This window comes from Crocuta crocuta, unplaced genomic scaffold (genome assembly GCF_008692635.1).
Source record: "Crocuta crocuta isolate KB4526 unplaced genomic scaffold, BGI_CrCroc_1.0 scaffold258, whole genome shotgun sequence".
Taxonomy (NCBI): Eukaryota; Metazoa; Chordata; class Mammalia; order Carnivora; family Hyaenidae; genus Crocuta; species Crocuta crocuta.
Window position 1 is genome coordinate 4,210,398 of NW_027532842.1, and position 25,559 is coordinate 4,235,956.

Here is a 25,559-nt window from a genome sequence, read left to right on the forward strand (position 1 = left end):
CTTTTTTTCTTTTTACTTTTGGATTGTGCCAAGTTCATGAAAAAGTCCCTTCCTGTTCACCTCCCTGCCTACCTCCTTCTAGAAAGACTTTCCAAGGTAAAAACCTATATATCTCATCTCCTTCTCAAAATCTGTAATGCTTATGTGTAGCTATTGAACTAAGCAGCCAAAGCAGATGAGGAATTGCCATGCTCCGTAGGCCCACGGGAGGGGGAGCTCGTTAAATAATGTATTACTCAAAAGATGTATTAATAGCAAGTGTCTACTTTAATAAAAGAGCAAATTCTCATTCTCTTTATCTTATAGTGTATTTCCCCCTTAACATAATCTGTGGACATTCAGTTACTTGAGAACAAACATGTGAGTTTACCACACTTTAGTAAAATTTCAAGGCTGCTTTAGTGATGATTAATTAAAAATTGAAACTCCTCTCTCAGCCTGGTCCACAAAGTCAACCAAACAAAACCCCCAAAACACTGGAAACTGAAATAAACTTTGTCACTGTGAGTACAATGTTTACTGACCTATTACTTACTCGCTTGGGTTTCTCATTCAGCTTGCAGTTTTGTATGAGTGGATGAAAGACCACAACACTAAAATCTGTTGGGAATAGCGGATGGGGACAGTTTCTTCCCCTAGACTCTTCTGCTGCTTCTTAATATCCTTCGGTTTAACATAGTCCACCAAATTACATGAGCAGATTTCACCCTTCTAAATGATGCCCTGAAACGATCTACTGAACAAGGAATCTGTGCATCTAACTACAAAGGGTCTTCTATCAGCTGCTCACACTACAATTATCTGACAGGGAAGTAAAAACACCAGACAAGTTCTTGATAAGTGGCTTTTACTGTGGTGTGTGGAACTTGTTGAGTACTCTAATGGGCCCTGAGGCTACGTCCACAGGTAACAGGAGGAATAGGATTGTGGGGGAGAGAGTGGAATCGAGGAAGAAGTTTCTTTTTTTATTCTTATTCTATTTTTAAAAATTTATATTAAAAATGATTTGTCTGATTTCTCGTTCTCTCTCAAAGAAGTAATTTGAAAGATACCTATATTATAACACTTTTGAGTCAATGTCTTCGTAAAAGAAAAAGGTTTCCCAAGATTGGTCCTGGCTAAGTCAGGGGCTCATGGGGGGGCCACCACCGCAGAGGGTCTAGCACTGACCCTGGTTTCCATCATCTACACCCCAGTCCATCCCTTCTGTCATCTCCCTACCTCAGAAGCAGTTGTCTTGTCCAATGGCACAGAGCTTGTGGAGTTACAGGGCATCTAGGAGATGATCAAGGCCAAACTCTCATTTTCAAAACATGAGGCTTAAGAACTAAATGCTTTGCTATGGGCGAGCACGCAAGCGTATGCACACGCCCCCACCCCACAGCCCGAGTGACAGAGCTAAGGATACAAGTCAGATTAAGTTGCATACGCTTTGGTTTCTCTTACGTTTTAAAAAGTTTATCTAATAGTCATCCAAAGAATTTTGACGATGCGTGGGAGTAAGAGGGAAAAATATGAAGAAAGGCCTTCTCTTTTCCAAATTATAAAGCTATTTGAACAACTGGCTGGTCCTTTTGCTTTGTGACAAACAGCCCCTCCATCAAAACTGCCAGATGATAGACTGTCCTGGTGAATAGGAACAGGTTCTACAAACTGCAATGTTCACAATAAAATGTTTCTTGAGAAAAAGATAATAAACAGTTTAAGTCAGCACCACAAGCTTCTGTGATGGTGTATTTTTTACTTAATTCAAATCAATTCAGTCTCCAGTTTTCAGTTGATAACAGCTAAGATTAGGCAATAACTTCCTTATATGTATAGTCCGTTAATATGTCTTATCAAAAGTAGCCCTGCTTTTACATATTCATTTCCTAGGTGGAAAAATTAGCTATGCATCATATTAGTTGATATGCCAAGCACTTAGAATGTACGTATAAAAAGACAACCAAATGCATGCCTAGGTAATAATATGTACTCAAAAACAGGACTAGCTTCAATAACTTTTACTTTTCCTTCCACCTGCCTTTTTAAAAAGTATTTTATTTTGGAGTAATTTTAGGTTTGTATTAAAGCTGCAGGGCGCCTGGGTGGCTTAGTCGGTTAAGCGTCCGACTTTNTTATATTTCTATAAAATGAAATTGATGTCTAAGCAGGTATGAAAATTAGTGAACATAAAGGTTTTCTGGGGGCACCTGGGTGGCTCAGTCAGTTAAGTGTCCAACTCTTGATTTTGCCTCAGGTCTTGATCTCAGGGTTCGTGAGTTTGAGCCCTGTGTTGGGCTCTGTGTGGACAGTGTGGAGCCTGTTTGGGATTCTCTTTTTCTGTCCCTCCATAGCTCATGCTCTCTCTCTCTCTCAAAATAGATGGATAAACTTTTCAATTAAAAAAAAAAAAGATTTCTGAAGAAAGACATATGGGGTTCAAGATTAATATAGAGGAATAATCACAAGTTATTTCTTCTTTTCCCTTCTTGAGTATACACTGAAACAGCAGCAACGTCCTTCATGAACAGGAGGAAATCATTGGGGACAGGATTCATTCATTTGTTCAACAAAGAGTACTGAGTTCTCATCGTGTACCAGGTAGGCACTGACCTATAGCTGGGCAACGTCTATCTATTTTAGTGTATTTTCGATACTGCTCAGCGCTATCAAGGCAGTAAGCTGAAGTGGGACGGGGAAGGCAGGGTGACTACTTTAGCCTGGGGGATGATAGGGGCTCTCCCGGAAGAGGTAGTGTTTTGACTCAGATCTGAATGAAAAAAAAAAAGAGACTGGCCACATGAAGACCCAATCTAAGCAGAGACACATAAGAACAGTCCTGGAGATGGAAGGTGGATGGAGCAGCTCAGAAAAGGCTCTCGGCTACAGTATTATTGCTGAGCGGGAAGCAGGCTTGTCCTGTACAACTTCCAGAAGATTCTATCCTTGGAGTTACAAAGTCTATATTTTATATATAGTTGATTTCTCCTTTGCCCAGGTCCCTCTGCTGCCCTGGGGCTACACAAAACTTGGGCCCAAAGTAGAAAGACTCTTCCCTTAAAGAATCTGAATGGCCTCAGGGCAAAGACTTGTACATGTTGACACTGGGACCCCGTGTTAAAGTTCTGTGCTAGATTACCCTAAAATCTGCCAATCAGCGAGCCCTATGATCTATGTACACAAAGGTCATAAGCACCTTTCTGTAGCCTGATTCTTAAATATGAAGAGACAATCAAGGGTCAACAGAGAGTGAAGAACACGACGTGTGGAAGGGAGAGACCAAAACAAATAAAAAGAGAGCCTATAAAGAAAACATAGATTATTCCAGGAATACCGCACTGTCCTCACAGATATTCAGGGAGCTTCCTTCCATAAAATAATATGAAAAGTTAACAGAGAATCAGAAGGGATTCTTAGGGAGGAAAAAAAAAAAGACAAAGGCAGAAAAACAGAGGGAAAGTGCTATGAAGGATTACCCCCAGGAGATCCACACCTGCCTGTACTCAGTTTAGGAAAGAGAGACACAGAAAGTAGACAGGAGGAAATCAGAAGACTAGTTAAGAGTTTTCTACAGACTTTCCACTATGAACTTCAGAATGAATGTGCTTACCAAGGAGCCAGCACATGAAATTCAACGATAAGAATTCCTGTTTTGTTTTCAGAAAGAAAATCCACCAACGAATGAGGTAAGACTGAGTGAGGCTTCACGAGCAACACTGATGGTACAAGACAATGGAGGGGCATCATCAGTCTGAGGGGAAATCATTTTGTACTTAGGATTTTAAACCTGGCCAAACTGCACAACATGGGCATTTCTCAGAAACATAAGAACTAGAAAATTTACCTCCAAAACACCCTTCCAAAGCAAGTTACTTGCGAATATGCTATAGCAAAATAATAAAGCCCAGAAGGAAACGTATCCAACACAGAGGAATTATAAAGAGAAAAGCCAGGATGAAAATCAATCCAGAATACAGCAAAGCGTAGACGACTTCAGGGTGGAGTTAACCATGGGAAAAAAAGGCAGGCCCAGTGTCATTCCGGAGAACACAAAACATGTTAAGTAAGCAGTAAAGGCACACAATAAAGGAAAAGAGAAAAGTAAAGCACGTAAGGAAAGTACTCGATGATAAAATTCAGCCAAGCAAAATGAGGCAGAATAAAGATTCAGTAATGGAAAAGATGTGGTAAAAGGACTGGGGTAGTTGAGCACTGAATCCATTACAATACATAATCTGGGTATAAACTGTGGGAATTACGGTTGGCAAACACAATAAATGTCATAAACATCAACAAGGTAGTGATAATAATGACAATGATACTTCTAAGATAGCTTATAATTGGAGAGGTCGGTGGGGAGGAAGTAAAGAGTACTAATTTCCTAATTCTTCATAGTAGGGAGGTAATCTACACAACCAAAACCTGAAAAGTGAATTGAGATGTTCTAAACTCCTACTTTTTCCATAATTTTTTCCCCCTGAACTCTAAGGGGATCTTTTAGAAGTTAATATTTCTTTTGGTGAAAGAAACATTTGTTTGAAGTTTAATGGTTTAGAAATTTTACTGTGCTTTTTTCTTTTCAGGTAAAATTAAATTTAGAATAAATGTTTACTTAGAATGCACAGTATGATCCCATATATTTTAAAAGCTTTAAAATATCTTATCAGAGAGAAATGCCTGAAATAATACACTCCTAATGCTAATAATGGTATTTCCAGGGAATAGAATTTTAGGACCGTTTTTGTTTTTACTTTTATAATCTTCTGCATTATTTGACTTAATATATAGAAATATGTATATTTTACAACAACAAAGCCACTTTTAAAATGTCATGGGATTCTACTTAGTTCTACTCACCAATAGCTTTGGTATAATGTCTCGCTCCAAGAAGTAATTCTGGGGCTCGGTACCAGAATGTTACAACTACTGGATCCAAATCTGCTAAAGGCTTCAAAGGTGAATTAAATAATCGGGCAAAGCCCATATCAGCTGTAAAAAAAGATAAAAATAATGTTGAGTCAATAGATTTTTACACATTTAACTGATTACTCTAATTTTACCATCGTTATTTAGTAAGACAGAAAAAAAGTGCTGAATTTGGGGGGTGAGGGGCACCAAAAATGTTTCATCCCTTTCAGAAGTCTAAATATAAACCAAGTGTGAGATCTGAAATCTTTGCAAACTCTTCTCATTTGCTCTTCACCTGGGTTACAGATAGGCTCTGCTCTAAGCGGTCAAGGGTGACCTACTCCCCTGGAAAGAACACCTGTCACACACCACCACTGGGGACAGGGTTGTTAAGCTGCGTATCCATTCTCTGTACTGGTCATAAGCACTGAGGAACCAGATCAGTTACAGTAAGGCTTTCCATTAATCTGCATCAATAAGCCTTGCTCACTGGGATCATCAGAAGTTGACTATACAGCATGTTAACACCACTGTACCCCCCCCCCCNGTAACTTTGTTAAGCTGGAAAAGACTTTTTAAAGGTCATCGAATTCAATCACCTCTCTTTTTTAAGAGGAAAAAAGAAGAAATTTTCAAAAGAAGAAATTAAATGATTTGACAAATGTCATAAACTCCTAGCTCAGAACGGGAGCTGTGGCATTTGACCCAGGTTAGTATGTAGTGTAGTTGTTCAGGCATGGCTGTTTGTCCTACTGAACTGTAATCTTAAAGGCAAAAACTGTCTTTTTTCATCTATCTCTTTTAGTATCTATTGTCATTACACGTAGCTTTTGTCAAAAACATGTTGAATGAACAATCACTATTTATACCACCTAGCAAAAAGTCAAGACTTGTCCACCATTTGGTTTTGCTCTCCTAATATACATTCTCAATGACGTAGGCCCTTGTCTAACCTACTTAATTATGGAGGTTAAAAAAAACAACACAGAAATTTGGCAAAGAATTAAAACCATGACTCACTAAATACTGGTTTCTAGAAGAACTAATTCTTCTTCTTAAATGTAAGCACTTAAGTCATTGGTACCCCCCCAAACTTGCTAACATCATACACACTACATAGAAGTATAAATTCCAAACTAGGTTATTTTAAGTTGTTATGTAAGATTTCCCCAAATCTTATAGTAAATCCATGTCTAGAACTACTATTTGCCTAAGTCTTTTCTATTTTGCATGCTTTGAACTTCCCTTTGAACTTGATTCAACCAAATTGGACTTTTTAAAACACGAGTAAGGACTCAATAGGCATTTGGTGACTCTATAGTAAGTACAGACAGGGCCTGGCTCTTAAAGGGAGACAATGAGTAGGAGCACTTTGAGGTGCATCAAATGTTTGCGATACTAAAAAATTTGCAAGGCTTATACGATAAAAGAATATTCTGAGAGTCTAACTAAAAGTGGAGAGTGAGATGTGGGGAATTTTATAGGGTAGGGCAGGGAAGTGGGATTAGCAACACCTAGGGTTTTCTTTGTTGGTAAAATCATACAATTCAGCTGATAATTCGGATCTATATTAAACCTTCAATCAGAAAGTGCTATTTACTTTTTTATATACTCCCACAATCCTGCTGCCTTTAAATTAATATAATTTAGTTACAACATTTCTTCTACCCACACACAAGACAAACTAAATAAATGCAACAAACACAACTTGGAAAAGACAATGAAAAAAAATTACCAGTTAGAATAAATAAATTCAGTTCTATCTTTATAGGTACGAGACCAGAAATTGGTAAAGTTTTGCTTTGATAAATAAGAAAATAGAGCTACTATAAAAAACGCCAAGGTACAGAATGCTTGTTACTTTTTTATTTTCCCCCATCAGGCAAAGGCCTTCTATAAGACAGGCTCGTTTGAACTTAAGGTTCTGTACCTATCCATCCTTAACGTTTTCCTAGTTTCTAATTCCTGATCTAGACAAGGTCAACAGAGGCATATGTTCTGATCTAATCTGGCTCAGGTGAACAGAACCGATGGTATAATTGCTAGTATGCTGTATGCCCTTGTGACTAAAGGTAAGGCTGGCTTCTAACAGGGATAGAAGCCACTCACCTCTATAGGCTGTTTTTAATGAACGCAAAGGTTTCTAAGACACTTCCACGGCTTATTTTTATAATGAGAACACTTCAATCTCTAAAGATTGTCTGACACCTTTTAAGAGTGTGAAACGTTTTTCACTTTTAATGTAAACTCTTTAGAAATGGCTTTGATCAGATGGAACTACATGAATATATGCATATTATTACAGCAAAAATCAGAAGTGATATGGCTGCCTGCAAATGGTTGAAAAGAGTGCTACACTGTGACTTATCAAAGATAAAACATACCAATTTTTACTCTTCCTCGCTCAGGACCTTCACCCATAACTAAAATATTAGCAGGTTTCTGTGGAAACAAAATAGTGTTTTTTTTCAGTAGACAGTAGTGGTTTCTTTGAAATAGACATTATGCCAATATAACATAAATCCACCTTTAAGAAAACCTCATTTACTCAAAACTTAAAATCGAACACAGGAAGTCACCAAAGAAACTTTGTGTACATATGCAAAGCAAGATGCAAACTTCATGAAGGCCCAAATACGGCAGCGCTCTTCTCCGTGTAGCTAAGGCTTCTCTCGGCCCTTCATCAGTCTGTTTTCACTACTGTGGAGCATCGGACAGGAAGTTTAACTATTGTGCTTCCTGCCAACTTACATATAAAATGCCTTGCAACTTGAAGGGAAAATGTTACCTTCAAAGATGACTTAATTCTAACTAAAAGGAAGGAGCCACCTGATACCTTTTTTTTTTTTTTTGGACATGGCAGAAAGTATGTACCTATGTTTAAACACGTAAGTTATAATCAATTCACTACAGTCTTTCCTAAATGAATTAGCAAAGTAAGAGGAATCTTCTCTGATCTCAATGGTTTTGAAGTTTTTATGTTTAAGTAAAAAGAGAAGCTAACATTTAAAGGGAGATTTTACAGAAGTAAAATTTCAAAGTGTTACAGTCTCTAAAAATATACAGGATTAACTGTCATCTACAATCTGTTAGAGCGCTATCTACCACACTCACATGTGAGGCTTGCCCCCTCCTCAGCAAGAAAGAAGAGGGAAAGGAGGAAGGGAAGGGGTGGGGGAGGGAGAGCAACCCCCAAAACTTTCTCACCCTGCTAGCCTGTCTACTTGGCCTTTAATTCTACCAGTCTGCTGAACAAAAGTGAAACTAGATCAGAACGCCCTTCAAATATAGATCAAAGCAACCTTAAAACTAAAAATTTTTATGAAGGCTGTTTATAGTGTTAATCCAGTCCGCAGGCTTCCCTAACCATATTTGGTAACAGCCTCCACGCTATTTACCGACAAAATGTAACTTAGAGTATATTATTCTATAATTTTCCCCAGCAACAAGAAAAGAATTGCTGAAATGGTAGCATACACATTTCAGAAATTATAAATCCCTACATTTTTCAAGGTGAGGAAACTTGGCACCAGAGAGATTAAAGGACTTGCCCGGTGACTATAGTCTCCAAGATTGAGGCAGCAGCAGAATCTACCCCATGTCCTAAGTCTAATGCTCCCTTCCTGATATATCATTTTCAAAAGTAACTTTGTGTATCAAGGTTTCAATTAATGTATACTACAACAACGATAATGATAATGTTTTTTCAAGAAAAGTTTTTGGAACCTCTATCATTACCACACACATGCTGACCCCTGGGAAAACCTGCAAGATACCAAAAGGAAGCACAGCATGATCAATATTCCCCGGGAGCTACCTGCAAGTGCTGCCCAGCACAAACAAAACTGCTTCCGTGCACCATGGTAATCAATCAGCGCTGGGTTACACTCTGCAGGGACTCTCAGAGCTCAGCCTACTTCAAAACGAAATCAGATCTCTGAGACGAGTATAAAGTGTTGAAGGCCCAGGAGGGCTTTCCAAGAGGAATCAGGCAGCATTTCTATTTGGCTGAGGGGAGAGGCTTGCTCTCAACCACCACTGTGGGCTCAGGAGGGAGCTATCATGCCTGTGTTAGGACTCTCCTGTGGTCCACTGGGCACAACTCGCGAAACATCTCTTGAACACATTCCCTACTCTTTCGCCCCATTAGGATTCTTTCCCCATCAAATCCATCTTCTGTCACGTTGCCAGGGTTACCTTTGTAAGAGACGGAAGAAGCTGGTCGTTCGTGTCACTCCCTTGCTTAAAATCTTCCACAGTGACATGGAAAATTCTCACAAGTTTGGGTGAAAACAGCACAACACAAAATGATATGTAGACTGTGATTACAAATAGGTTTAAAAAAGTATGATGAGTAAGAACTAGAAGAACCGAAAGAGTTAGTGACAGTGGTATGGATGAACCTCTCAAAAATGTCTGAATTCTTTTGCCGTGCCTTATTATTACTAAAATATTATTTCTAGTTTAGCCTCTCACCACCTGCGAATAAGATTCAAAGTCCTTATGAGCGGATGGATGCAAGGCGCCTGTAAGCTCATTCCCACCACCAATCTGAACCGCCCCACCTGCCACGCCCGGCACTGTTCCCGCCACATCTCTTTTCAGTGTCATGACTAGACCTTTCAAAACTAAGTCATTGCTATCCCAATATTTCTGCCCCCAAAGACCTTTCCTCTGTGTTGTTTGGCAAAGCCTGATCCTCTCCCCACACCCCCCCTAATGACATAAATAATACATGAACACATTCTGATTATAGACAACTCAGACTATAAAGTCACATCTGGTTAAAAGTTAAAGACCCTTCTTTCACCCATTGCTCTTGCTCCTCCACCGCACCCTAAACCCCACTCCCTTCTCCGGAAGTGCAAGTTGATGAACTGGTTTGCTGTGATGGACTTTTACAGCACTTCAGTGCTCAATCCTAAAACAGTCCTATCTCCGTATCTGGTAAGAGCAGAGCACATGGAAACCTCTCTCCTCCTTTTATTTTAGAGGTAGTGGAAAATCCTTTTTTTTTTTTTTTTGCTTTTGCTTTCTTACTCTTCAGCAGCTGGGCCCATACTAGGGTGAGTGGTACCGCTCAGCACGCTATGAGGTAAAAGGGGAGACAGTCCCTCTCTTGTTCTTCCTTTTGTTCTAGATTTACCAGACTGGTCAAGTTCCAAACTCGGATTTTAGCACGGGGTGGGGAATAAACAGCTTCTCTGTCAAGGTCTGGCCTGATATTGGGGTTTGGGGCCACAGCTCTAGTTTATAGTTAAAAATTGCTTTTCTAGGCAACTTGCTGCCTATTTATGATCTGAAGCAGGTCTTGGGGCTAAAAGCCATTACCAATGTGACCTCTGTACGTGAATTTAAAATTCAGTTTGGGCCATGCTATACAGGCACAAACAAAGGAGAATGGCGTTGTGCTGTTTCAGTAACAGTATAAACAATGGGTCCCTCCTCATGTTATTTTCCATGGTAGCCTTCTATATACCCCAGGGTATGATGTTCTGATTCAGTAGATAAATCTATAATCTAATGGAAGTCTCAAGAAAAAAAGGCAGAAAGACCCTAAAGATCACAAGTACTTTTGTTATTACTTCTGTTTTGTTGCTTAATCAGTATTAAGGAAGCCTTCAAAGACTTGATAATTTTTGTTTTTAGTATTTAATGCCATGCTCAAACAATATTCTCCAAAAAAGCTTATTTCCTTTTTCTTTCTTCTTTGTCTAACAGTAGGAGAATCTGGTAGGTTTTAGCTCCAGAGCCAAAACTTCCAGGTAGTTAGTAATCATACAGGAATCAAATTAGTAATAACAATAGTTATTACTATACTACCTACCTGTACTATACGATCACTGTCAAATAGTAACAACTATAACTGTGATAAATAGTCCATTTTCTTTTATATGCTATACAACATAATCACCTTGAAGGCATGTATACAATTTTACATTTTAAGGAGGCATATACTCTATTAAACTACATTTTTGCTATGGAGATCAGAGGTCCAATGTGACTTCAAAGTATCATCACATCACAGCAACACCCTCAGATACAGCTCTGCTATGCACAGACGCGATTACGAACACCTTTTATTGCCTACTGAACAAGGAAATAAATCATACTTGTTTGAAACTATGATAATCTTCTCTTATTGCTGTTTTGTTTCTCCCAGAAAAAACAAAAACAAAAACAAAAACACTGTTTGTAATTAAAAGAACATGTCCTTGTTTTACATTACAGGCTCATGGCTTTCCTGTTTTCTGTTGGTCTGCTCCCTCCAAAACTCAATGATTTCCTAAAGCAAGATGTTTGTATTGCACAGGAAACCATGCATGTAGGGGCACTCTGCTCTCCAGAATATGTCACTGAAGACTTTGGCACACAGCACAGATGGCAAGTGGGTTTCATTTAAGGGTCAATCCTGATTTTAAAAACAAACCAAAAAAAGCTAAGGGCTGGAGGGAGCTCGATCTTGAGAAAGACAAGAATTGGGCTGATCAGGAAGCTGCCATTATCAGATCTGAGAGGTGCCGAAGTGGAGAAGGATGGCCTATCTATCTAGATAATCGCCAAGACCTTATTCTAGGGGGGGAAATGGGGTCTTCTTACGTGCACTACCGTGTCAAGGCAGAATGGAGGCTTTCAGTCAACAGGAAAGTTTGATTCCTCAATGGATCTACGGGGGTACCCAGCGATCCACAAGAAACCACTGTCAGTGTTGTTCTCTAAGATTTATTCAGAATTTAATTTTATTCACACTTTTTAGACACTCGATAACTTTCAGTTTGGTTGTGAATCAACATGCACTACAATACATACTAAGAAATTTAACTAACTCTGATATACACATATGAGCTTCAAACATGAGCAGCCAAGTCTTAAGTAGACATATATTCGGTAAATTAAAAAAAAATTTCTATAAGAAACCGTCTCAGGAGTTGAGTTAGAGAGAAATTTTGAAATCCAGTGAATGAAGTCTGGAAGACCATTTATAATAGTTGCACTTTTTCTTCTGAGCTATGAACTTTAATTTTTTACCTCTAATATTAAACTTTATCCCAGTATTGCTGCTGAACATCTTTAAGCTAAAGGAAAAATTATCAACTTCTACTCTAGTAAAGTTGTTTCTTGCTTTCTGTATACATTAAAAGAAAAAAGTATAGAATTTTTTTTACAAATTGTGCTTCCTGATGAGAAAACAGATGTTACTTTATAACCAGTAACTCCATCCCCTACAGTCAACAGTTCAGGCACTAGACGTGTATCTCTCTATTTGAGGAATTAAGAGGCACTGAGGCCGGGAGATCAACAAAGCAGCAAGCAAGCCGTTCGTTAGGGGCGGAGGTGAGACTAATGGGTGGGGTAAAGTCAGGCAAGGAAAAGCTTCGCAGGGGTGATGTCGCCAGATGTGAGGGGTCAGGAGCTGGTCTGGAAGATAAGCAGCAGGAGACGGTGCCCCAAGAATTCACTACCATCTCCTGCGAAACAGCTGCAAGGCTGGCTCGCACCTCTCCAGGGAGATGGCAGTGTCCACGGAGTTTCAAACACGTGCGTGCGTTGACTAATCTTTTACTTACCTAACAAGTCCTCTTTTAGGGAGAAGAGGAATTAGGTTCTTTGTCAGAGTCGATGCTAATCAAGATATTTTGAGACAAGCATTAACTACATGACAGTAATCGCGCTAATAATAGACGACAATTCTTTTCAATAAGCTAGTCCTGACTACTACACTTTTTGTTTTCATCTAGGAAATACAAAGTGTCTTACGTAACACAAAGTTAAATAAAACGGTCTTTCACCAAGTTGTGAATATGATCATCATAAGTATTTCAAATAATAAACATGATTCACATTAGTAGTCTAAAATTGCTATTTCTTTAAGACTACAAATTTTGAAATTTTAAGTTAACAAAATTCTTAACCTGTCAATTTTAGGCAGTTGAGGCATAAAATACTAGTTTCAGTGCAACGGGATCAATCTGGAATAGAATGTCTTGTTTTCATGGACACAACAGTCATCTTCTTACTGTCCCAGACTACCAGAAGCAATATTCATTTCATTAACAGTGAAACATGGGCGCACAGAACAGACACAGGGCAACAAAAACAAACTTGAACTTTAAAGCTAAAGCTATATTTGTTCCTAATAATGTGTGAGTACACGTATTAATATATGTGTGTGTGTTTTCTTATAGATGGAAATGTTATTTTCCAAGTTGGATTTATTTAATTGTATTTTTGTAAAGTTGTATGTTATGTTGTAACATAGTTCAAGCAAAGAATCTAATAAAATGTCCAATAAGAAATAAGTACCTATTACTTGAAGACTAGAAAACTGAACAGCATTAAGGAGATCAAATACATCTTAAGGGAGAGGTATTAAGGGGCAGAGGCAGGCTATAATAAACCTTTTGGCTTTCAAAAGTTCATAGTTCCAGTTTCATTATTAAGAATGTAACCACATTTACCAAAAAAAGGTATACATGATTTATATTCAAATCTAAAAATCACTGTAATTCCAAATACTAATCTAAACAATATTAATTTATGTATTTGGTAGTATAACAGTAATCAGTAATACTGTTTTGTGTTGTCTTCCCACTCATTATATTCTGGACACATCTGGATGTTTGTATATTACTTTTACTAAAACTACATTGTATTCTTCTATTAATAGACAGCCCCCCAAACCCCCACTTCTGGCACCAACCCTGATGATGCTCCCACTGACAGCGTTCATATAAATTACACTTGCCTCCCCCACTGCCCCAAACACCCTGACACACACACCAGGTCATCTCCTTGGGATGAAATCTCAAATGTAGAATTCTCAGATCAAATAATATCAACAGCTTTACTGTTCTAAACTAGTAGTCTTTTTTTAATGTTTATTTCGAGAGAGAGAGAGAGAGAGAGAGAGAGAATGAATGCATGTGCAAGTGGGAGAGGGACAGAGAGAGAGGAAGAGAGAGCATCCTAAGTAGGCTCTGCTGTCAGCCCAGAGCCTGATGCCAGGCTCGAACTCATGAACCGTGAGCTGAAATCAAGAGTTGGATGCTTAACCAACTGAGCCACCCAGGTGCCTTGCAGAAGTTTGTTTTCTTTTTTAAGTTTCAAAGGTGGATACACGCTCAGTGGATATAACTTGGGAAATGAAGAAAAGTACAATGTGCTTGATAATAGATGACTGAAAACAAGCATCTATATATACTTTCTAAACAGAGGGCCACTATAAACGTATCAGTTTACCTCTTAATTTCTTCCTCCCTATAAAAATTTAAAAATGGCATTATACTAAATATATTATTTGTACCCTCCTTCCTCACTAGCATAGCATGAAGATTTTTTAGGCTGAAAATTACTTTTCTGACATAATCCTCATGAATCATATGGATTCACTGTAACTCACATTATCTCGTATTAAAATGTTGAGGTTGTTCCTAGTTCTGTAATAAAAGAAAAATAACGCCACAACAAACATTTCTGTAAGTTCCCAGAAAGCCAAATTAATGGGTAAATGTTATAAACATTAAGGGGTTTTTTTGATACACATTAACAGAATTTGCCCTTGAAAGGTTCAAGTATCAACTTTATACATTCAACATTCTTTATACAAAACAATAATTAGTTTTGTATACAAACCATTAAGTATGATAAAACCAATCTGCAAAACCAAAACCCATGTATATACTTGTAAGAGTTTATAATTTTTATTAGCTTAATTGATATATAATAACTTAAATAGTTTAACTTGAGTATCTTTCATTGATAATCATGTTATGATTTACTCTTTCTAGATTTGCCTAAGGAGGCTCAAGTTAATAAACTTAAATATTCATGTCAATTCTCTATATTCTAGATAGTAAAGGTATATTCAATTATTTTGTCATTTTTCTAATATATTACTTTCTTCTTGCTACAAACTTTATTTTTACTCTTGTTTTTACATTTTAGAATATCTATTGTGTCTCTAGTGATAGTTAGGAATTTACTTAGCTAGGAATTTATCTCCATCTAAAACTAGAATAAATATCCTAATTTTTAAATAGACATTTTACATCCTATGATCCATGTGACTTGTGATGTAGTTTTAAGAAATAAGTAACAAGTAATCATTTTCTTATAGATAAGAAAATACTTCTCCCTAATGACAGTAAGAGTGATACCCTTCCTTACTGTAAATAACTTCTGGTTTACTACATGATAAGTTCTTATAATACTGTAAATTCTTATTAAGCTTTTATTAATACTTCTGATACCTAAAAAAAAAAACACATTGTTTTCCTTCTAGATTATATAGGATTTTGTATAAAAGTTTATTTTTTTCAAATACAATTAAGAACGTACAATTACCATCCAAATTTAACCACAATATTTTGGTATATTTTCTTTTGTTGATCACTCAGTATTTTATTTCCACTATGTTGAGATCTGCTTTCTCTCTTAACATTATAACAACATTATTTACACTTACCATAAACATTTTTTGAAATTTAAATCCAAGTTAGTTAACACATATTGTAATATTGATTTCAGGAGGAATTCAGTGATCCATCACTTAACAAACAACACTGAGTGCTCATCCCTAATGCCCATCCCCCATTTAGCCCATCCCCCTAGCAGAGCCCTCTGTTTTCTGTATTTAAGAGTCTCTTATGGCTTGCCTTGCTTTCTGTTTTTTATCTTATTTTTGCTTCCCTTCCCCCATAAGCATAACTTTAAAAAATTTTTAATGTTTATTTACTTTTGAGAGAGAGAGGGAGAGAGAACACAAGCATCAGCAGGGGAGGGACAGAGAGAGGGGACACAGAATCTGAAGCAGGCTCCAGGCACTGAGCTGTCAGCACAGAGCCTGATGCTGGGCTCAAACTCACAAACCGTGAGATCATGACCTGAGAAGTCAGACGCTCACTGAGTCACCCAGGTGCCCCCCACCCATAAACATAATTTTAAATGAGTACACAATAGTTTGTTTCTTATGCATGTCACAGTTTGCACATTTTCTAGTTGTTAGACGTGTACATTTTTTTTCAATTTGTCATTATCAATAATGCTGTTATTGCCTTTATACCATTTTTTTATAACATCCATAAGAGAGTCTGTTAAAGGTAGGATTGCTAGATCAAAAGGAATAAATTTTTTTTTTCTTTTTGAGAGTGCGTGCACATGCACAAGTTGAGGAGAGGGGCAGGTGAAGAGAAAGAATCTTAAATATACTCCATGCTCAGCATGGAGCCCAATGCGGGGCTCGATCCCCGGAGGGTTAATGCAACCCTTTATTTTTCTTCTTAATTTTTCCTGTTCGTTACTTCTTCCTACCTTTTACCTACTTTTTAATTTTTAGATTTCTCCTCTTCCTCGTTACCATGAAAGCCCAGACAACACCTGATTTTATCAGCTGGTGTTAATCAAAAGAAAAAAAAAATAAAAATAAAAGAGAAGATCAATCAGAAGAAGAGAGAGGCCAAAGAATGAGTGTCATATATTCTAATTTTTTGACTCTACCTTGTAAGGCGTACAGCTATGTAACAAGTCTACCGTACTAAGAACACTAGTCACTGCTGGAAAGGCTGAACAGGGACAGGATGGTTATCTGCTGCATGCGTTACCAAGAATTGCTACACTGTGTAAGGAATGGGAATGGTCACTTCTAAGATGCCTTCCAACTTTACGGTCTATTAGTTTATGAAATTAGGGAAAACAAAATGATGCTCTTCATTTCAAATGGTATATGGTGTTCACATAAACAGATTTTTAAACCAATGATTAAAAAAATTAGCAGTCTACCTCTCAACATTTACATTTTCGTTAAAAATGTAAATCTTAAATTGTACTGACCTAAATTACAAGCCTATCTGTAATTTGAAAAGACCATAAATTCACAGAGAACTGAAACTTATCTTAGAAATTCAAGAACCTATTTTAGAAGACGGAGTTAGGAATCCTCAGATTATATACCTACTTAAAAGTTTTATAGCTATGGCATGATATATATCTGAAGGCAAATTATATATAAATAATAAAAATGGACATAGGTAGTTACAACAAAGTGATACTCTATGAAGAAAAAGTAAAATCCCAGCTGTACTAGGAGTAGGAAACTTTAATAAAGAAATATTTCTTTAACAGTTAATTCAATAACTATTGCTAACCTAATATTTAATTGTACCTGAGGAAACTCTTAGTTTTACTAAATCTTAAAAAAAAAAATCCTATGTGTTGATTAGAACATTTATAGAACTTTACACAAAATCTTGAACTTTTATGTTGAGCTGACTTTGAAATATGGCTAGCTGCAGGTGCTTATTTCTGTAGGAAGACTTACTTTTACCCTCTTATAGGACCATTTCTCATTTGTAAAGTATCCAGTAAAGACATAGAGTTGTCAAACTGAAAAAGACCGAAAGATATATATGGCCACAGGAGCCTGTGATTTGAACAGGTTTAGAAAACAATGTTAGCTGAGACAAGACAAAACCTTCCCCAATATGTTCTATCTGTAAAGATTAAATTACTTTGGCAAATCTTCATTAGTCTAGATGACAATATAATACTCTAATATTCTAAAAGGCCTGAGTCTGCCATTAGACTGAAGAGGCAGAGAAAGATACCATATGCTTTCACTTATAGCAGGATTAGGAGAAACGTAACAGAGGACCATGGGGGAGAAAAAGGGGAAAAATAGTTGGGGAGAGGGAGGGAGGCAAACCATGAGAGACTCTTGAATGCTGAGAACAAACTGAGGGTTGATGGCGGGGAGGGGAAGAGGGAAGGGGGTGATGGGCATGGAGGAGGGCACTTGTTGGGATGAGCACTGGGTGTTATATGGAATCCAACTTGACAATAAACTATGAAAGAAAAAAAATTTTAATTAAAAAAAGGAAGTTAGACTGGAATATTAATTTTTATATACTTTTTCAGAATATAATTCAGGAAATTCTGAAACTTATTTTTAGAAAAAACATTTCTTGATATATTGACTACAGACAGTATGTATTTCTCTCTTCCTAATGTGAAAGTCTAAAGGCCAAAAGAGAAAAAGAGAGGAGTCCCCATTAACACTATATCCAGTAGTACGAACTTCTATCAGAGACCTGGTAAATTCTTGTCTTTAATGTGATTCAAAAGTCCTTTAAAACATTCTCAAATCTGTCCTTTTTTTGGAAACATACTTCTTTGGATGATGGTAAATTTTGTTTATAAAAAATGGAAGCATTTGGGGTGCCTGGTGGCTCAGTCCACTAAGTATTTGACTCCTGATTTTGGCTCAGGTCATGATCTTGGGGTTTGTAAGATTGAGTCCCATGTCGGGCTCTGTGCTGACAGCAATGAGCCTATTTGGTATATTCTCTCTCTTTTTTTTTTCTCTCTCTCTCCCTACTTGGTATATTCTCTCTCTCTCTCTCTCTCCCTCCGCTCCTCCTCTGCACACTCTCTCTCTCCCTCAATATAAACAAACATTTTTAAAAACTATGGAAGCAGTTGTGTAAATAATATACTGATGTTATCAATTAAGTCAAAAGTAGAGAAAAATAAAGATATATCAGACTCAAAACTCTGATAATCCTCTACTACTGAATTTTCAGGATCACTCAAAAATATTGTCTTGAACTCTTAAAACAAAAAAACTTAATGAGATTATTTAGAATAACCCTTCTTGATTGGTGAGAAATTTGAAAAATATTCTAGCAGCGTGTTGATAAAGTATCTGAAAAGATTTCTTCAGGATCTAAGAAAAAGTGGCCTAACAAGCAAACCAAATAACAGCATTTTTATTGCCCACCTGTAACGTGCCTATATAAAATGTAGGACATTTGCAGTTGCTATTTAATAAAACCAAGTGGGCTACTTTCTCATTGTTTACAAATAATAGAATGCAGTCCACGGTGTATACTCAACATTAATATCAAAATTAAGCAAATGTAGAATTTGTCAAGAAACCAAACTCTGTTTGCAATCTACTTTCAAGGAAAATTTCCAATGGGTCCTTTAAGGAAACACGCTTAGAATAAGCGCAGAATAAGCACAGCGTTCACAATAATAATTAAAAATCAATGGAAATCTCATTTAAGTTTGCCTCAATCAGTTGTTATCGATAAAACCCATGCTTTATCCTCAAACCTAAATTTTATGGATGCAATCTTAATGCTACACAATTAAATAAGAAAATTAGAGTAAATCACTGCAGCTCACAATAAACGAAAGAAATCTCAAGTAATAAGCATGACTAAACCTGACATTTCCTAGAGCATTTTTCTTCCCAAAATCTACTTTAAAAAATTTTTTTTAATGTTTTATTTATTTCTAGGAGAGAGAGAGACAGCGCGAGCAGGGGAGGGTCAGAGAGAGAGGGAGACACAGAATCTGAAGCAGGCTCCAGGCTCTGAGCTGGCAGTCAGCACAGAGCCCAATGCGGGGCTCGAACCCACGAACCGCGAGATCATAACCTAAGCGAAAGTCAGACGCTTAACCGACTAAGCCACCCAGGCGCCCCACCAAAATCTATTTTAAAGAAACATGCTTAACATGGTCCCCACACTCATCTTATGGGCGCGAAGGCAGGAGAAGGGGCAAAACACAGGACAGAGGCTGCAAATGCAGGCGGGCTCCTTTCTTCCAACTGTTCAGCTATTTGCTGCTGGCCTGTTCCAGCAGGTGAGTATCTCAGGGTCCTTCCTGCTTGTTATTCTTCCCCCTGAAGAGCTGACTGGCCCTTCTTTCGGGCAGAAAGAAAGTATATGCACAGTTTTTTTTTCTTTAATAGCATCTTACTTTACCAACATAAAACTACCCTGGACTACAATGAATATTATGGGTGAACTTCAATAACAGACTAAATAGACATCTTCCTCAGTTTCTAGTCCAGATGAAACACTGTTTTCTGATGATGACAATAATACATGCTAACTATAAACAAATCAGGCAATTTAAAAGATGTTAAAGGAAGAAAGTGAACCCTGCTTGAAATTCCCCCACCCATACATAAACCCTACTTGGAAAAAGAGCCTCCCTAAAGGGCAGCTGCCATTCGCAGTAATTTTAGCACCACTGTCAAGGAGTTTGCACAAAACATTAAAGGACTTATAATGGGAGTATTTTCTAAAGATTTGACTAAGTTTCTTCCTCTTTTCCTAATCATAACCATATCAAATACCTACCCCCTACAACCCATAGGAAGAAAATAACGTTAAATGACCATATTCACATAGAAAACATATACAAGTGAAACAAAAATTCCGTGTAACAATAACCAACCTTAATGCATATGATATACTGATATTTTTTCTATTCTATCCCATTAAAAATTTTGTTAAAAGGCTAATTGTGTTGTGTGCTTTCCTGACTCCCTTATGGCTTACAACCTACAATTTAAAAATCACCAACCTAGAAGGAAAATCCCTAAATTTAGTGATCCAGCTTTGTTACAGTTCTCCAAGTAGCCAGAATCAAGTCATTTAACCTCTTTGCTTCTCAGTTTTTCCACTTACTAGTGACAGAATTCAGGAGACAATAAAAAATGCACTTCAAAACAAACCGTATCACCATGAGCAAATACACAGTGTTTAGTAAGCAAAATTAATAAAGCAGGCAATCTGTCACTCAAGTAAAGAGCATCAGATCCAGAATACTCCAATAATTCATCACGCTACCATCAATATATAAGATGCCAAGATAAAGCAGGTCCCATGAAATTGAGTTTGAGTCAATGGATCACTCAGGAGATTTTGATCTTATTTGATGGTTGCTAGGAAACCAACTCATCCTTCACCAAGGACAGCTGAAGCCCCAACAAGTGACTCCAAGTTACCCAGTATAATTAAAACCAACTGCGAGGCATCAGCACTATCAGATTTTTTTCTTTTGCATCAGATTAAAGCTTGGAAATGGCCTGAGCCTCTTTTCCGTATGTATACACTGCAGCCCACTAGGCTATCGCACATCTCCACTGGGATACTCCTGAAGGAAAGCTCTGTAGAGATTTATTTTCTAAGAAATTTTACTGTGGCGTTAAAAACTATTTCGAAGTGCTTTATGGCAAGAGTGATCACGGCAGATTGCTGCAGTGCACCAACAAAGCACTCCACATTTCACAGACAGCCTTGTAATTCAGCTTGAATGAAAAAAGGAAAACAGAACAGAAAAAACTGATGAAAAGTTACAGTATCTCTCACTCAATATTATACTCCACTTAGGGCAACATGGTGAAAACACCGCTATGTGCCTGGTAGTTCCAAGTTAATTACCGTTATGCTAAAGCCATTAAGGTAAGAATTAAAATGAAATTTTGAATATCAGCTTTTTGAAAAAGTGCACACATGAATGACTGTGAGAACGTGATATATCCTTAACAAAAATTAATGGTCAATTGGCCAGCTTTATTAACTACTACTCTACTTTCCTAAGTTCCTTAGGAAATATGTTGAAAGCCCAAGTCCTTAACATTTAGAGTTTGACTGAAGTGTAAACCATTTCTATGGTCTGTCTGATACTGATATGAGTATTTTCAACAAAAGCATAAAATCCAGCCAACAGTAAGTGTACTAGAAAATTAAAATTCTACTAGCTAGAAATTATTTACCTTGTGACCACTAATAAACCAGTCACTTAAATGTAGTATAAAAGTGAAATGAGAGTTCCAAATTCACAATAGCTGATATGTTCACAAGGGAGGTACGGCTGCCTTATCTACAAGTAAAGAATAATTCACACACTTGGGACTTGAAGACGTTTTGAAAAAAAGTTAGGGATGTAAATGAACTATGATGGAGATGTGTTAACCTTAAGGTTATGAAAAACACTGGAAAAAATAAAGACATAAGGAGAACAAGAATAAATAGGTAAAAATGGTCAGGAAACAGGTTTCACTGAGTGAAACAACAATAATGGGTAGAAAGAGAGTGTGATAAAAGAAATCAAGAGATCAATATTATTAGCTGAATGGTTTTTGGACTGACTGATAAGAGCTGAATTCTTTTAGGTAGAAAGAGGAAGGCTGCTGAAAAGAATTAAAAATTATGAAACCAAGGTTTTTTGTTTTTTGTTTTTGCCCTTTCACTGCAGTAAACCATAGCAGTGGTAAGAGGGGAGGTAGTAAAAAGAAGACACTCAAGAGTATGCACGCATCTGTCGACAGGGAGGAACGTCAGGGAGAAGCAGAAATAACTTACAGAGAATAACACTGGGAGCCACTTTGTTTCTGCTACAAAGGAGCTAGTTCATTCATTCAACAAACATAAACTACATACTGTAATACACCGACTGTGTATTTTGCTAGGCACTGGGAGGGATACGAACACATAGGAACCTAGTCTTTGCCCTGAGGAACTTACAATGAAATAGAGCACATATTACGAAAACTCGTTTAAGTGCCCCTTGTGTAATTCAAAAGAACTACTATGGGACTTGAGATGTAAACATTCTCACGCCCAGCCAGGCTGACACAGGAGGACCTTACTGGTGGGGTAGTAGGAGCAGAGCTTTAAAGGTGGAACAGAATTTTAAACGTTCCAGACGACGGGAAAAGGGGGTTCAAGTAAGCAGGGCAATCTCTGAGTTGGCTGGATACAGGTATACGGAGTGAGATGGAAGGAAAAAGGATTCAAGCCAGCTTTCACTCCAATTCACAAATACTAGCAGGCATAGTCTTGACAGAGATCTCCAAATTTTAACCCAATCACAGGATTTTTTTGTGTGTGTGGTTAAAAAAGAAACCTGACTTAGAAATTTATTTCACAACCAATCTTAAATTTAGAAAGTTATATAGAAAATAATCATTTCTACTGAGAGAGGACAGACAGAAGAGTGAGTTGGCTAGGTGGCTGGGTGGCCCAAAATGGTTAGTAGTGACAGCTTCTCATGGCCTTGCCAATGTGTAGGTCATCAAAGAGGACAACCTTTTAAGAGGAAAGACTTCAGACACCATTGCCAACTCAAACTTTTGCTTCTACACAGAAAGTATCAAATAGGATTTTGGTGTTTAATGTCTTTTTATTTGTGCTCAGAAAAACCACCAATCTCAATCCAACAGGCTAACAGATGTCAAACTTTTCTTTATTTTAACTCACTTAAACATACCTTTATTCAAAGTTTTCATTAAGATTTCACACTTAGTTCCTCCTTACAGTATCAGACCAAAAAATCTTTATATTCTTTAACCCAATACTCCTTTTTTTTTTAATAAGCAGATAACTGGGGAGTAAAAACTGGAACTAACTGGTCCCAGGTTCCTTCAATCTTGTGCCTCTGTTTACTCATTTGTACAGGACGGTTATCTTATGTGTCAAGTTGGCTGGGCCATGGTGCCCAGATATTTGGTCAAATCTTTTTCTGGATGTTTCCGTGAAGGTGTTTTTGGAGGAGACTAACATTTAAATTGGTAGACTCTGAGAAAGCGGCTCACCCTCCATATCACAGGTGGGCCTTGCCCATTCAGTCAAAGGCCATCATAGAGCAGAGACTAATCTACCCTGAGTAAGAGAGAATTCTGCCAGCAGACTGTGGACTTTTCTGCAATTCTTCCCCTTAGTCTCCTGCCTTCCAGCCTATCCTGGAGATTATGGACTCAACAAACCTCTACAATTTGCCTGAGGGAACTCCTTAAAATAAATCTCTGTCTCTGTCTCTCCACACATACACATTCTGTTTCTCTGGAGGAGCCTAATACAAATGGTAAGGCCAGAACCAGGGCTACAGCCTGTTGCTCAGACTATTTGCATTTCCCAAGGAGAGAATAAAAGAAAAAGAGTGTAATCAAAGGGAAGAACAAAGTTAATACATACATCTTTGGTTTTTTATCTCAAATTACAGCAAGCAGATTAAATGTAAAAGCAAACCAACTTATACATACATGTTTTAATGTTCTAAAACTAAAAAAGTTTGGTTTGACTCATAAATTATTTCACAAAAATAAGTATTTCATGTGTTTCCTTTCAGGCCCATTCTTCTTCTTCTTTTAAAGTTTATTTATTTATTTTGAGAGAGAGTGTGAGTGAGCAGTGGAGGGTCAGAGAGAGAGGATCCCAAGTAGGCTCCACGTTGTCAGTGCAGAGCCCAGTTTGTGGGGCTTGAGCTCACAAACCGTGAGTGAGACCATGACCAGAGCCGAAACCAAGTCAGGCGCTTAACCGACTCAGCCACCCAGGCGCCCCTCGGGCCCACTCTTCATAAAACATCCACACACAGATGCAGTTATTACTGACTTCAGCCTAACCAGAGTTCCAGAATTATTACATCTATTATTTCCCACCGAAGATGACAGACCCCAGTTATTGATCTGCTACTATGTGATGATTAACAGTGACAAAATTCATCTTTATTTATTAAATAGGATTATTAATTGTTAAAGTTCAACTGCACATATCAAACAAAGAACTTCATTATTCCACCATCTCAAGCCATTATGTCTGCTAATAATGAAGACAATTTTATTAAGCAAACTTTCAATAACATGCTGGGGCATTATTAAAATGCTATTTTCAAGGAGTCTGTGCCAATTATCCATCTTAGTATGGTATTTCTCATGGCATGTCAGCAACTCATAACATTAGGAATCTTACATAGGTCTGTTAAGGTCAGTATTGCCACATTTCATCTAAACCTGACTGAAAAGAAACAAGGAATATAATTAGCTATTAATTATATTTGTTCTCATGGGTTAAATATTTCATCTGAAAATAACTCTGAGAGTTAAAGTCAAGTTGCAGCTTCTGAAACATTCTACAGAGTAAATACTTTTCTGCTACAAATGTGAATATCTAGGGGTGCCTGGGTGGCTTAGTTGGCTAAGCGTCCGACTTTCGCTTAGGTCATGATCTCGTGTTTCGTGGGTTCGAGCCTTGCATCGGGCTCTGTGCTGACCGCCAGCTCAGAACCTGGAGCCTATTTCAGAGTCTGTATCTCCCTCTCTCTCTGACCCTCCCCTGCTCATGCTGTCTCTCTCTCTCCTAGAAATAAATAAAAATATTTTTAAAAAAATATGAATATCTAACGTAATTATAGTTGAGCAGCACACAACATCAAAAGTCCGAAATTTAATTTTTAGTTAGCAGGAAGGTGGACGTGTATGTGTGTGTATGTATGTATATATATATATATATATATTTTAAGCTATAATAATGAATCTTTCTTACAAAGACTGAGGACTAATTTAAGAAGTANGCAAGACCCAAGCTGGGGGCAGAGGTCACCACTTTAATGACACAATGGTTCATTGGCCCCTGTGTCGGCCATGCACAGAAGAGTTAGCTGTAATGAGTCACATGCAAATGGCTCAGGGGCTCTCACTCTAAACGGGGAAATCAAAGGAGATAGCAGTACTTAATATATTACAGGTCGGAACATATTTTGGATAAACAGACAGACAGCAGCGGCACAGAAGAGGTAGAGGAGTGAGAACGGTCTGCTTGGTGAATAGGAATATTTTATCACTGACACTGTTCACAGCTGCCAGCATATGGTGACAACAGAAAGCAATTTCTTTTCATCTCCCTTTAAAAAAAAAATGTTTATTCATTTCTGAGAGANCAAGGGGCTTGAGCTCACGAACCATGAGGTCATGACGTGAGTCAAAGCCTGACGCTCGACTGAGCCGCCCAGGTATCCTGTTTTTATTTTTTATAAAAGTCTGTTTCATAATTATTTTTAAATCACCTTCAGACAGTGCATCCCTTTGCTAGGCC

At 37.6% G+C, this 25,559-nt stretch overlaps 1 protein-coding gene across 8 annotated transcripts in view; it reads right to left on the reverse strand.

Moving 5' to 3' along the window:
• CDK8 (cyclin dependent kinase 8) overlaps window positions 1-25,559 on the reverse strand; it is an 80,047-nt gene that overhangs the window by 24,841 nt on the left and 29,647 nt on the right. For 6 of the 8 annotated variants that reach the window (XR_013330569.1, XM_077745403.1, XM_077745405.1 and 3 more), the window contains 2 exons: window positions 7,275-7,332; window positions 4,840-4,971 (listed from right to left, as the gene is read on the reverse strand). Coding sequence is in view for 7 of the 8 variants with exons in the window: in XM_077745403.1 (XP_077601529.1) it covers window positions 4,840-4,971; window positions 7,275-7,332 (190 nt within the window). In the remaining variant the exon portion in view is untranslated. Of the gene's footprint in view, window positions 1-4,839; window positions 4,972-7,274; window positions 7,333-9,087; window positions 9,477-25,559 lie in introns of those variants that run through there. The other 2 variants (XM_077745407.1, XM_077745408.1) reach the window with 2 other exon arrangements.